The sequence below is a fragment of the Apostichopus japonicus genome, chromosome 12, assembly GCF_037975245.1.
Source record: "Apostichopus japonicus isolate 1M-3 chromosome 12, ASM3797524v1, whole genome shotgun sequence".
Taxonomy (NCBI): Eukaryota; Metazoa; Echinodermata; class Holothuroidea; order Aspidochirotida; family Stichopodidae; genus Apostichopus; species Apostichopus japonicus.
The window spans coordinates 9,342,379-9,356,652 of record NC_092572.1 but is presented as its reverse complement, the minus strand read 5'-3'; the positions used below and the strand labels follow the sequence as shown (position 1 = coordinate 9,356,652).

Here is a 14,274-nt window from a genome sequence, read left to right as displayed (position 1 = left end):
AAATCATTATTGGGCATGTATGCTTGTCAGATGCTCACTCTTTCCTTACCCCCACAATCCCCTTCCTCACCCTCTCCATGCCCCAGCCTCGACCCCTAAGGCCTCCGTCATCCCCAACCCCACCCCCACCCCAAGTCCAACGCCACATGCCACTTGACAACTTGACAATTTTTTAAGAGTATAACATAGGTTTTCGTCACTTACTTTTCATAATAATTGGTATCGCTGCAACTGCCTCCTCTTCCACCGGAAGCGGTACATGAACTTTGACCGTTGACGTCATTCTGATGATAAGTGTCATGATATATGAAAGTCAGACCTGACGCGAAGCCGGAGAGGACAGCAATCACCACGGAAAGAAATTGACCAGTAGTGGTGAACATACTCGTAAAGGAAATCGATAGAGGACCAACCATATCGACGGTGATGAAAAAAGGCTGAATTCTCGTAAACGAAAACACCACGACGAGTGACATTATGGAACGCGAAAGGAGAAAGATCCAGTGGAAATTCATATTAGTAGTCTCTTCCTTGTTGTCTAATAATTCTCTTAACGTGTCGCTGATGGAGGCGGCAGCATTGTCTAACTCCAAGTAAGCTGTTTGAAACAAGTCGTTTACCATACCTTCGATGATCTCAGAATCGTTTAAGCCTGTATAGTTGATACGTGGATTCGGAAAATTTGCGGTAGGCCTAGTTGCAGTGGTAGTTGGTATTGTGTCATATTGAATTTCTTGACATTCAACTGAAAACTGGGCCATGAAACGAAAAGAAAAAAGGACTTTAACAATATTATTGACTCACTATATCCATCACTCATCACTCTATCACGTCCGTTCGTTCGTCCGTCCACCCCCAGTAAACATTTTCTATACCAGTTTTTTTTTAACCGGTTTTAACATGATTTTTTTTACCAGAAATCATTTTTTTAAGCTTCAGTATTATTCCCGAAATAACTGCCACCTTCAAATATGTTACATCATTCAGTAATGAGTTAATTGTGGCAATTTAAGGTTCTTTTATAACAATGATAATGTTCTGCTGAGTCCAAATATCTATACCCTCTAAAAACGTTGTAATATTTTACTCAACAATGAGCTAGGTACGTATATGTATCCAAAAGAAATTTAGGTAATGTTTAACCCCCCCCCCCCCCGCCCCCCATCCTCAAAAGAAGATAAAATGCAGACAACTTGAACCAATCCATCACTTTGGGGCAAAATGCAACTTAAAGGTACTTGTTTTCTCGCCAAAACCCCAACTTAGGTTGGAGACATGCGTACCCAGAATTGGGTAACATATTTATGATGAATATAGAAAATTGTTCAGTTTGCTTCTGTAAATGCTTCAATGTGATTGCTTCGGATTTATAATCCAGTGTTACCATGATCCACGCGATTTCATTGTTGACGAAAGCCATGAGAAGTACTCCAATGATGATGTTTATCACGTTCATGAGCTGAACTACGTTCCTTTGGTGCCGTTTCTTCCATAAGTAGAGTATTTCCCGCCATAACATCCCTAAGAGTAGACAATTAAATGAAACAATTACAAAATTACAAAATTACAAAAACAATTACAATTACAAAACGTCTTCTACTTTGTTAAGCTGTTGTACGCTTTTTGGAAGACTTCCTTCACACTGTAAATTTACACGTGAAAAACAAATAAATAAATCAAATAAAAAAAAAAATCAAATCAAATAGGATGAGCAAATCGAGATACACATTTAACGGACACAACAGGAGTGCTATAACGGCGTGCCATAACAACCTACAAAGGACGTCCGCCCTTTAAGTGCTATATCTCTTACGTGTCGTAAATCAGTGTACCACGCACTGTTTCTGGATAAGAGGCCAGGAATCTGTGAACGGCCCTGGGAAATAACAGATACAAGTGCCTATTTTTGTATCTGAGCAGCTAGCTTGCTAACTAGCTATGTGTCGTTACATACCCCCCCCCCCCCCCAAATAAACAGTCACTCATGTTGGAAACTGTTGTTGGTTTATTTCCATTTTGATGGAGAAAATGGGGCGCCCTCTTTTTTATCTTTCCGTGAGTTGGTAGCCTTTAAAAGTTGGCTAATTCTAACCTTATAGTGAGTGTATGTTAATTATAATATTATTATGTTGGCTGATATATGTTATACCTAGCTCATGGAAGTGTTACCCCATAACATATATATTTCCGAGCCTGGGTGTTGTTAATTCTATTATATAAGTGTGCGCTTATTGTAGATATGATAAAGCCTGCAGGATTTCCCACAACGTGTTATAGGAATGCACACGATTACATTATACGGTGTAAACTGGGTGCTGTTTAGGTCTAGCGCTTACACGAAAACTACATAATCTGAGTGTGTAAGGAAGGTGCTATATATTATATAGTCTTACCTAGTGCATACACATAGATCATGTAATGCCATGATGTGATTGGCGGCGGACACTTGCCATAATGCGGTAATTCCTTCTTCCCAAACTTACTATCCAAAACAGTCTCGTAGAGTATCAGCCCAAGAAGTAATAAGTCTGAACCAAGTTGCATAAAGAACTTGACAATTCTATAAAAGAAGAAAATGCAGACATATGAAAAATAAATTTATAAAAAAAAAGGAATATGAAATGACGTTATTAAAAAATTTAAGAAAAAAATCACCTAAGATCTCTAGAGCCCTGGAAATCGAAACTAAAAATAACAAGGCAAAATGAAGTATGTGTAACGAATCGATATTAATAGGACACAGTGAAAGAAATTCATAGAATTACAATTGATATGATATCACGTTGATTACACGAGACCTGCACTAATTAAAGTAAAATAACTATTTAAGAAAAGATAATACAAAGTCGACCAAATTTTGTTCTCATATCTCAGACTGTTTTTTCAATAGATTGAAACAAAACAAAATAACTTTCGTATTTACCACGACAAAAAAGAGGATTTGTAATATTGATATGGGTGTATGTTGTATCTATAGAAACAATCACCCAGACTCTTGTACAGCCACATGAATGCATAAACAAGCTGAGATTGGTCCAGTTAGGTGGCACCCTCTTATGTCAATGCAAATATCACGCTATACGGTCGTCTAACATCGTGGTTCAAATCACTCGTACTGACAGTTTGGACAGTTCCCAAATAACATATATCTATCATATAATATTGTCTTCATACTGCTCATACTGTCAGTAGCAAGCGCTTTGAAGCACGACATGCCCAGTACAGATTATTAGAAAGCTTATCCCCAAGTGCATGGGTTGACCGATCGATAATAAGTAATGAATATTCATTTAAAGCCTACATCATTAATAGAATGAGACGCAAAGGGTACTGATAACTGATAGCATGCATGCAAAATGTTGCACCCTTGATACCGAGACAGTCACCAGGCAACAGTGACTAGAAACGTTTGTGATAACTGACTTTAGGGAATCATGGCAAGAATGTGTGAAATCAGGACTGATATAATGGCTGTCGAAGGCCTAATTAAAAAAAAAGAAGGAAACAATTAAAAAAAAAATCAAATATCATGGTGCTCATTCCATTGGGGTCATGGGGGGGGGTCCGGGGTAGGGGATCAGTTACAATAGTAAATATGGCCATGTATATATCATAGTTACCCCATATTTATGCCTATATATATATATATATTCACTTCATATCGTCAGAGAGATGTAGATATATATATATATATATATATATATATATACATATATATATCTTCCAAGCTATATATATATATATATATATATATACATATATGTATAGATATATATATATATATATATATATATATATATATATATATATATATATATATATATATATATATATATATATATCTATACATATATGTATATATATATATATATATATATATATATATATATATATATATATATATATATATAGCTTGGAAGTAAATACTCACGGTATGTTGGCAAAATCGTTACATGTTTCCGATATACCAAGCTTGTAGACGATACAAATGACTGGAAAAAGCAGGATAATGAGGATTCGGAGAAATACTGAGAAGACGAAATGCCGATCTTGTAGACTGATAAGTTGGCGGGAAAACTGGACTCGGAGAACGTGCTGACATGTTGGTTCTGCAACAAACTATAAATGAGAAAATTAAAGCAAGAAAATATATGGAAAGAAAATAATTATACACATATTCAATATCTATAGTTCTTCGAAAGAACAAAAACAAATCAGGGAGTTGTTAAAATAACTCCCTGAACAGACAGCACTATGGTACATTTGAAAGAAACAAACCGCGTATATATTCTGATGCCAATGCAAAATGTTGAATAACCTATATATATATAGGCCTATTAGGAGTAAAATCAGCATTTTATTCTGGGTTATGATTTTTCGTCAACAATGAATGATTGGAGACGTAATCCATAGCTTATGCATGATAAGTCATCTAATTTTAAAGTTAAAATATAAGAAAAATGAATAAATGGCGGAGACGTTTGTTCCTTCAAAGCTACCGTATAGTTACTGCATTAAAATACATTTGTTGTGTGGGTCGATTAATTCATCATGTAAGACAATAACATTGACATGATGATCACTACTGCATCATCGTTATATTCCGCTACGAAATTAATCCGTTCAAATATTAATAAATTATGCCTTTAAAATATTAATAAATTGACACAACATGGCAATATTCAGATTGAGCACCCGTCGCGCATCACGTATATTGTTTTTTTTTGTCCGTGGCCTGCTCTAACAAAGTTAATTATAACAACCTGAAGAATTCATCATTCTTATCACGGCATCAAATGACCATGTCACTATGACTTAATTTAAAGATATGTCACTAGTTTAATATTGGTTCGATATTAAATGAAATTTGGCATCCAGCATTATCTTCATTTAGTTAATATAGCGGCTTTGAATTTTCTTTGATTGATAGCACTAAACAGATGTGGCATAATTTTCAAAGAAAATTGCGAAAATCGGTGATAATCTTACATTCTTTTCAAGTTAGTCACTACTTTAATGATATGTGGAGGGAGGGGAAGGGGGGGGGGGGCGTCGATAAACAATAAACCCAACATCTTCGATATATAACAGTTTGTTGTATATGTCTTGGCACATCTGTACCGATTCTTGACTAGTGGTATTCCATCTCAATTACGGTGAAATGAAAGTTAGGAAAATTAGGAAATTTGAGAAATTTTCTCATTTGTATTTCGAACAGCCAATGATAAATCCTAATAATGAAAACGTATCCACCCAACGAATATTAAGAACCTGGCTGATGAGTTAAAGACATTGAAGACTCGCCCCAAACCGCGTGTCGCGCTCTGAAACAGTTAACTTTCAGTTGCTTGCAAGTGAGGTTTTCTTCTTGTCGCTATAAAATGCAGACAGTAATGAAACGTGATACCTTGTTATCTTTTATCTGGACATGATATGTCCATCGCTGCTATGTACAGTGTGTTGTGGGTGTTGTGGGTATTGACCGTAGCTGTATGTATTGACTGTACACTAGTGTCTAATTACCGACGGTAGCAAGCTGTGTGTGTATTTTCTGGGAATGATGGTGGTGTCTAACACTTCTGTTACACCTCATTCGAAACTAGGTCAGATTACCGGCATGGGACGTTTCTTTGTGCGCGAGTCTTCACACCCTTTAAGACTTACAATATAGTATTTTTTTTTTAATTCTTTTTTTTTTCAAGAAAAGCGCCACTAGCGATAGAACCTGGACACGAACAAAATAAATAAGGTTATTTACCTCTCAATCCCTATGCCCGAACATGGAGACATATAGTGATCATAACGGTAGATTCGAAAAGGAGGATAATGGCCTTAGAACGGAAAATTGAGGGCGCAATGCAAGAATGTTACCAGTTCTTATGCTAGGGTAGGTCGTAGTGCGTATGTATATGAGACAGTTTAGCGAGGAGTGATGTAAATAGAAATGCTAGATATGTTCTGAAAATCTGAAGAAAAAAAAAAGGGAGTGTGATATCATGTGTACTGTGACTATCTGAAAAGAAACGCGGTTTGAATGACGTTACGCATGTTCTAAGCCGATAGCGACCCTCCGATTGGCTAATGAATATAGGGGGCGGGGAAAAAAAGTAAATAAACCTCAAGACATTTCGTTTCCTGGAATTCGTGCTTGGCTCATAAAAAGTGAAATATTACAAATACATGCGGGATCGATTCGTTCAAGTTTTTATCGGTGAAAGTTTACCTTCTCCATTACTAGAGTATATAGGTCATGTTAGGAAGCTTAAATTTCTACCAACTTTCACCTGGAAAAGACTATATGTCATGAAGATTGAATCTTTAATTGACAGTTGTGTGTTTTTTTTTTTTAATGATCAAAAGCCAGAGGTAAGACAAGCGACATCTCCGTTTACCCCTTTACCGACGTAACTCCTTTTCTACGATGAGAAATAAACCGAAAACCGCGAAACCAATTGTGCATACATGAAAAACTTGTGTAAAATTTGAAATGTGTCAGTTTTAAAAACAAAACAACAAACGGTTTATATCAGCAAAATAGCTTACAGACGAATAACAAAGGGGGGGGGGGGGTTGGCCAGGAGGGCGGCAGGGAATGGTGGGGCCGGGGGTGAATGCATTTTTGACCATATTCTAATACGTGAAAGAGAACTCACCTTTTTCTGATCATGCGCAATAGCTCGATTTAATGTTGGAAGAAGTCCAAGAGCTTTGACAGCTCTCTCCGATTTTCCAGAGTTACCTTGACCATTATAGGCAAGCACTGCCATGGCCTATTGAAGACAGAACATCAATTCAAATAAATACATATATAAAAACATCTTCCCATAAATTAGTTAATTAGTCAGATTTAGATATTATAATATTTAATGCTTTAAATATGTATCTATGTAAGGGATAATTCGCCGACCCAGTTGGGACAATTATTTTCCATACTGTAATGTCACGTCCTGATTCGAAGCACCCGTACTAGCAGTATGAACAGTATCTTTACCACGTTTCGGATAAAACGTAAGGAACTGTTCATACTGTCAGTATGAGTGTATTAAAACATGATATGAGAGGATAATATAGTGTGGTATTAGCATTGGAATCAGATAAAGATTATGAACTGTTTATACTGTCAGTACAAGTGCTTTGAAGCGTGATATGGGAGGACAGTATAGAGTGGTATTAGCATTAGAATCAGATAAAGGTTAGGAACTGTTCATACTGTCAGTACAAGTGCTTTAAAACATGATATGAGAGGACAGTATAGAGTGGTATTAGCATTGGAATCAGATAAAGATTATGAACTGTTTATACTGTCAGTACAAGTGCTTTGAAGCGTGATATGGGAGGACAGTATAGCGTGGTATTAGCATCATAATCAGATAAAGATTAGGAACTGTTTACACTGTCAGCACGAGTGCTTGGAAGCAGGGGGATGTGCTTACCTCTTCTGTTGTCACTGTATATGAAATAATATCAGCAGCGTATTGCTCCATGCCATTGGCTAATTCAAGATAAGTCAATTTAAACTCCACCTCAAGAAGGGCTAACTTCCGCAAAAGTGACGACATATGAAACGCTCTCCCTATTGGATCAGGGTCGAAGCAGACGTAAGCCGGGCTTGCGAGAGCCCGGTAGATTTCCAGCGTACCTACTGATCTTTGTAAGCTATCATTGGTACTCATCGTCAAATCGTCATCAATTAATTCTTCCACACGTAGTCCAGCATCATGTAAAATCTGTCAAAAGTTTGTAAATGGACGATAACACAAATGACGACATTAAAAAAAAAAAAAATTACAAAATGTTTTGACCGCGATAGGATTATTTGAGTCCCACCCATCACTCACCCTCCCCACCCAAAAAATAAAAACATAGGTAAACAAAGGAGAAAAACACGAAAATAACCATGAACTGAAATTGAAATTTTCAGTTCCAAAAAAAAAAAAAAATACATGGATATTTTAAGAGTGTACACTGTATTTCAACAACTTTTGTCTATTTTGAAAAAAAAGACAAGATTTTTCCAATTTTCGTTCATGAGATGAAGAAATTGAAGAGGTTACCTTAACAAGAGTAAAATTATTCTTCTGTGCCGCTCTGATGATTGGTGTGACGTCAGGGTGAATGTCCGTGGTCACGGATTTGCATTTCAAAATGGCGCCTCTTTCTTCTGGTGGCTACAATTTGAAGATGCAGGAGCTATAGTTAAGATCCAAACAAACCCAGCAAATACACTCTAGGAACAGTTGGTTAAAAAGATTTGGTTCAAATCCCCTTCCCCTCCCCCTCCCCTCTACCCAAATGCATAATGTAAATGCTTTGAAGATCAATTAATGGTACTAAGATATATCTAAATATTTTTGCATTTATACTTCTTTCAAGATAACTGGTGCTTAGCATTGTGGGCACTTTTATTACCCTATTACGAATGGTGGCATCCGGAACCAGCGTTGGGTAAACATAATGTCCAGATTTGAGTAAAGTTTTACCCTAATAGCTTTTTAGAGTGTAATATATAAAGAATATTACAAAAAAGGCTTTTAATTAACCGAATGAAATATCAATCCATATTCAGTTGATAAATGGTTCAGTTAAAGGAGTGTTAGCTCAGATTCAGTTAAAGGAGTGTTAGCTCAGTGGTTAACGCCGGTGCCTTCCAATCATAAGGTCCCCGGTTCGGATCACTCCAAGATTAATGTATTGCCGTCCAGTTACAGAGTTGTTGACAATTGACAATTCATAATCATGGACGTTAAATATGAATCTAAGAGACTGACTTCGGTCAGCTTGAGGCTTTGCTAAGCCAATGATGGCTTCTTCGCGAGTTCCTGCTTGCAGGAGGATCTAAAATATATACATACATAAGTAGGCCTATAGTTCATGAAAAACAGACTCAGGATCTCCAAACTTAAATATTTCTTCACATAGCCTCGTCATATTTAGCCATCGTTTAGAACCCTGAGTATTCAAACTGGGGCTCGTGTTCGTTTTTTTTTATGGTTGCCAAAATAATTTAGAGGGTAGCCAACATAATTTAGAGGGTAGCCAACATAATTTCGAGGGTCGCCACAATAATTTGGAGGGTCGCCAAAAACAATGCAAACAAAATTTGCCTATATTTTGTGGGAGGGGGGGGGGGAATGGTGGAAAATCTGGCACATAAATTGCTTCAAATGTTGCAAAATTTAACATCATTTGGCAACTACAAGCACCCTTCACATAACAATATCTCAAAGGAGAGGGGAAGGGGACCCCCCCAATGTATGTCACGCGATGCGCCACTGGACGGTCGCCAAGAAATTGACTCAGTGCAGGTTGGGCTCACCAACGGGACGAAAAAAGTTTGAAATAATAACAGGGGTGTATATGTATACACTGAAAACTTAAATTGGTTCACCGACTAACAAAACGTTAGTCCATCTGGTGCCTCTCCCGACTAACATAGCCATAGTCAGTTGCTATACCGACTAATTTATTCCTTAGTCAGTTGGATTTCTTAGTCGGTCATCTTAGTCCGTCAGCTTAGTCGATCAACAATTTTTTAGTCGGTAAATGTTTATTAGTCAGTTACATTAGTTGGTGACATTAGTCGGTCTTTACCGACTAATTTATATGAGCCACCGACTAGTTTATAGCAGGTTTTACATTAGTCAGGATGGTGCCTCTCCCGACTAACCTTTCTTAGTCGGTATCGACTGACTAGTTGCACTGACTAGATTCACTGAAAGAATTAAACCCGACTAGTTTCACTGACTAGTATCACTGAAAGAAAAGAGAGCAGAGGAAACACAAATAATGTGTACGTTGGCAGTATTTATTTCTGATAAAACTTCTGATGTCTACAAAAGGCTGACTTTCGACAGATAGAGAAGAAATCACTGTAAATAAAATCTGAAAATCTGATTTTTTTTCCAACAAAGTTAAGACAAGTTAATGGATCAAACATGAATCGCAAAAGTATAGCACTGCACAATAATGCAAAGTTGAGTCTTGGGCAAGGGTTCATCATGACTTTCGTTTTAAAGTGGTACCCCAAATCGACACCAGTTAAGTCTTCACGAACAAAGAGTGTTTCTCTTAACTACAAATGGCCTCCCACTTGTCTTCAGGAAGCCAAAATCTGCACCATTATTGACCTGTGAACAGAAAATATGATATACGTGTAAGCACAGATACAGATATAGCACATGATAACTCACATTATCATAAACATACATTTACATTGAAATTTTATAACATATTGGGAGGTATACATTTAAATCTAGGTCCCTCAAATTATAAGCCAGGAATAGCAGCTTTACCAAATTATTATAAGCTTTGCACAGCATAACACCAAGTTATTTCTCAAAGCTTAATAATTATGTTAATCATGTTAATAATGATCCCAATAGACCGGGATCCCAGAGGGTTTGGTTAGCTGGGAAGGTAACCAATTGCCTTGTACATCACAATGTTCACAGTGCATTCCTGTATATGAAACCAGACGACTGGCAAACCGACTGTGGTGGGTGTGGCTGGGAGAGCAATTTTAAAGTCACCTAATAGCTAACCTAGATCAGTTTTCATGGTAACACATCAAAGTAAGTACAATATGTCAGGTATGGCCCCAAGAGCAACGAATGGCCATTGCCAGTAATTATTGGTGGTGGGGTACCCCTGCCAGTGATCTATAATTGACCCCTCAAGGCTGACCTAGGTCAGCTCATGAGGTAACCACTTGAAACCTACTGGAAAATGTTGGTTAGGGCTTCAGATACAACTGATGGGCATTGCCAGTAATTTTTATTGGTGGGGTACCCCTGCCAGTAGACCCCCAAAATGCCCATCCCCCATTGACCTAGATGAGCTCATGATGTAACCAGTTGAAAACTACTGGAAAATGGTATCACTTCATATGTAAGGGATGGGAATTTCCAGTAATTTATATTGGGGGGGGGGGGTACCCCTGCCAGTAGACCCCCAAAATGCCCATTCCCTCATTGACTTAGGTCAGCTCATGAGATAACCAGTTGAAAAATTACTGGAAAATGATAGGTATCACTTCATATGTAAGGGATGGGCATTTCCAGTCATTTACATTGGTGGGGTAACCCTGTCAGTAGACCCCCAAAATGCCCATCCCCCATTGACCTAGATTAGCTCATGAGGTAACCAGTTGAAAACTACTGTAAAATGATTGGCAGGACTCTATATATATATGTAAGGGATGGGCATTTCCAGTAATTTATATTAGTGGGGTACCCCTGCCAGTAGACCCCCAAAACCCCCCCCCCCCCCTCATTGATCTAGGTCAGCTCATGATTTAACCAGTTGAAAACTACTGGAAAATTATTGACAGGATTCTATATGTAAGGGATGGGCGGACTCTGGCAGTGGTGGCCCACCAATATAAAATACTGGAAATGCCCATCCTTACATATGAAGTGATACCTATCATTTTCCTGTAGGTTTCAACTGGTCAAATCATGAGCTCACCTAGGTCAATGAGGGGATGGGCATATTGGGGGTCTACTAAAAATTACTGGCAATGCCCATCCCTTGTATCTGAAGTCCTAACCAACATTTTCCAGTAGGTTTCAAGTGGTTACCTCATGAGCTGACCTAGGTCAGCCATGAGGGGTCAATTATAGATCACTGGCAGGGGTACCCCACCACCAATAATTACTGGCAATGGCCATTTGTTGCTCTTGGGGCCATACCTGACACATTGTTCTTACTTTGATGTGGTTACCATGAAAGCTGCTCTAGGTTAGCTATTAGGTGACTTTAAAATTGCTCTCCCAGCCACATCCACCACAGTCGGTTTGCCAGTCATCAGGTTTCATATACAGGAATGCATTGTGAACATTGTGATGTACCAGGCAATTGGTTACCTTCCCAGCTAACCAAACCCTCTGGACTCCCGCTCTACAGATCAGTGAAAATTTGACCAAACTTATGAAGCTTGCACGTAAATGATATACTAGACTGGTTTTTTTTTTTAAAACAGGTTATGAAAAGTATCTTAAATATCATTAAACAGTTGGGTACAATAGTTAAACTCACTCTTCCATCTTTTTTCTCTATGGTACTTGTTCCTTTGCTTTTTGGACTCTTGGATAAACTCTTTTGTTCTGCGAAGGGTACCAATATATCATCTTAAAACATGTCTTTAAGCCATATATAACACAGTTCTCCTCTTCTGTTGTTGCCTCCACACTGGTGTCGTACATCACAGGAAAGCTCACCCTTGACTTAGATATTTGGCTTTTCAATTCCTGCTGGAAGAAAGAAACAGCAAAGTATTCATCATTTGAAAAAAAAAATAAATAAAGTTGTCACCACAAAGTTATGTGAGATTTGCTTCCACTATAGTCTCAAAAAACAATCCCAAAGTTTGAAGCAGACTGTATAAAGCTGAAAATTTGAACGAGAGTGTCATCACCATTGCAACCAGAATCAAATGCCCAGAATACAGAGATAATAAAACATGGGCTAAATCTTTGTTTGTTTTTATGATCTTTAAAAATATAAAATTTTAGAAACAGAAATGCACTGAGCCAACTTATTTATAGGCCTAATCGTTTTTAGTTGTTATTTTGCTTGCTCACATAACAAGCCTGTTTAGACCTAGGCTAGAGGAGAATCAGTACTTTGTTACACTAAGTTTGTCTTCGGTCGTTTTGATATAGTCTTACTAGTAGTACTAAAATGGACTGGCGAAGACTAGAGAATACCCAGAGTTTTAGCAACTGCGTTAAACTGTATCATCTGATCTATTATTTACGCCAATGAGTTTCATTCAATCTAGGATCAAAAAGAGAAAACTAATTAATCTTAACCTTTAAACTTTGCTACTAAACAGATATGCTTGAATTACAAATAAATGTCAAAAAAACATCATAATCTAAGAATCGATGCACATACATATACATAAACAGAATAATTTGAATTCGCGCAAGTGAACCCTGCACTACATTGGACAGAGAAAAAAACGTGCAATTAGACCAAACTAAACATACTCAATTTTCCGTTACTTCTACATAAAATATCAATGCAAATACAACAACTTACTCTTTTGGCAGTATACTAAAAGCACATGTTATAATAACTTCAGACTATCAAGCTTTCCTGAGAAAAAACGGTTAATACTTCTTACAGTAAGCAAGTCGACCGTGAAGGAATGTCGCAATTGTTTCCTGGGCGTGACCGGAAATTAAATACTAAAAAATGATAAATGAAAAGGTTAAATAGAACTGAAGCGTGCATCCTGACTGCTCGCAACATATAATACCGTTGACTAGCCAACATAATTTGTTCAGCCTACTGTGACTGTACGTTTGAAGGTCTAGCCTTGCTTATTCAATATCACAAAGCCTACCCATTTAGATTCACATGGGAAATTACAGGAAATCTTTACCAAATGAGTGTAGACTTCAAATAAACTATTGAGCCTTATAGTTCCAGCATTTGTTTGGGAATAAATAAGAAGATTATGTGCCACTGTTCAATCTAGCCCAATACACACATAACACATTGTTAATTGGTGTTTAGGATGCACACTTTAGTGTTGAGAATGCACTGCAGTACCCAGTAGAAGCCCATAGGCTACTCACTGTCATTGCACTTGTGTATTGCGAAACGCCAACGTGACAACGGTAGCGTTACACTAACCATAATACAGTACTAGTGCCAGTAGCCTAACAATTAACTTTAATTTTACCTTCAAATTAAAGGAATAACAGGTAGGCCGATGATGCAGTTAATACCTCCATTCTTCTAAAGACCTTCTTGGGTGATTTACGGTTGAAAGTTGCTTAGAGTGATCGTATGAAACTATGCCAAGCCCAGCAAGCTGCCGTTGCCTCTCGGTTTCCAAATTGAAGTGAATCGAATTGGGTTAAAATACATTAGTCTGTCGACACCGACTAAGCTACGATTATGGCGTAAATCGGGTGTCCGTATCGTTCTTAGTCCATGGGTTAAAATACCTTAGTCCGTCGCCACCGACTAAGCTGCGATTATATTTTCCTTAGTCAGTGTAAACTAACTAAGAAGCAGCGATGAAACGAAGATTTTTGCTAGTCCGTGTGCATTGACTAACGTTACAGACTAATTTAACGTTAGTCCGTGGCAATATTGACTAGTTTATTTTTTCAGTGTATATAGAACCATGGGTTTTAAACGGTTGGCGGTCAAATTCCTGCCAGTGAAAAAAAAAAAAAGAAATCTGGCCCAATTTTGTATTCAGGCAAACCTGGTGTGTTCTTTCAATACCTTCGTGCATGCAAATATAACATTTTA

The 14,274-nt window shown here is 37.6% G+C and overlaps 1 protein-coding gene across 1 annotated transcript in view; it reads right to left on the bottom strand.

Moving 5' to 3' along the window:
* The window catches only part of LOC139977311 (transient-receptor-potential-like protein), a 35,043-nt gene that overhangs the window by 8,040 nt on the left and 12,729 nt on the right, over positions 1 to 14,274 (bottom strand). Inside the window, exons 5-11 of the mRNA XM_071986598.1 lie at positions 8,055 to 8,168; positions 7,434 to 7,727; positions 6,654 to 6,770; positions 3,932 to 4,119; positions 2,394 to 2,560; positions 1,385 to 1,521; positions 205 to 752 (exon numbers count right to left, since the gene is read on the bottom strand). Coding sequence (XP_071842699.1) covers positions 205 to 752; positions 1,385 to 1,521; positions 2,394 to 2,560; positions 3,932 to 4,119; positions 6,654 to 6,770; positions 7,434 to 7,727; positions 8,055 to 8,168 — 1,565 coding nt within the window. The remainder of the gene's footprint in view (positions 1 to 204; positions 753 to 1,384; positions 1,522 to 2,393; positions 2,561 to 3,931; positions 4,120 to 6,653; positions 6,771 to 7,433; positions 7,728 to 8,054; positions 8,169 to 14,274) is intronic.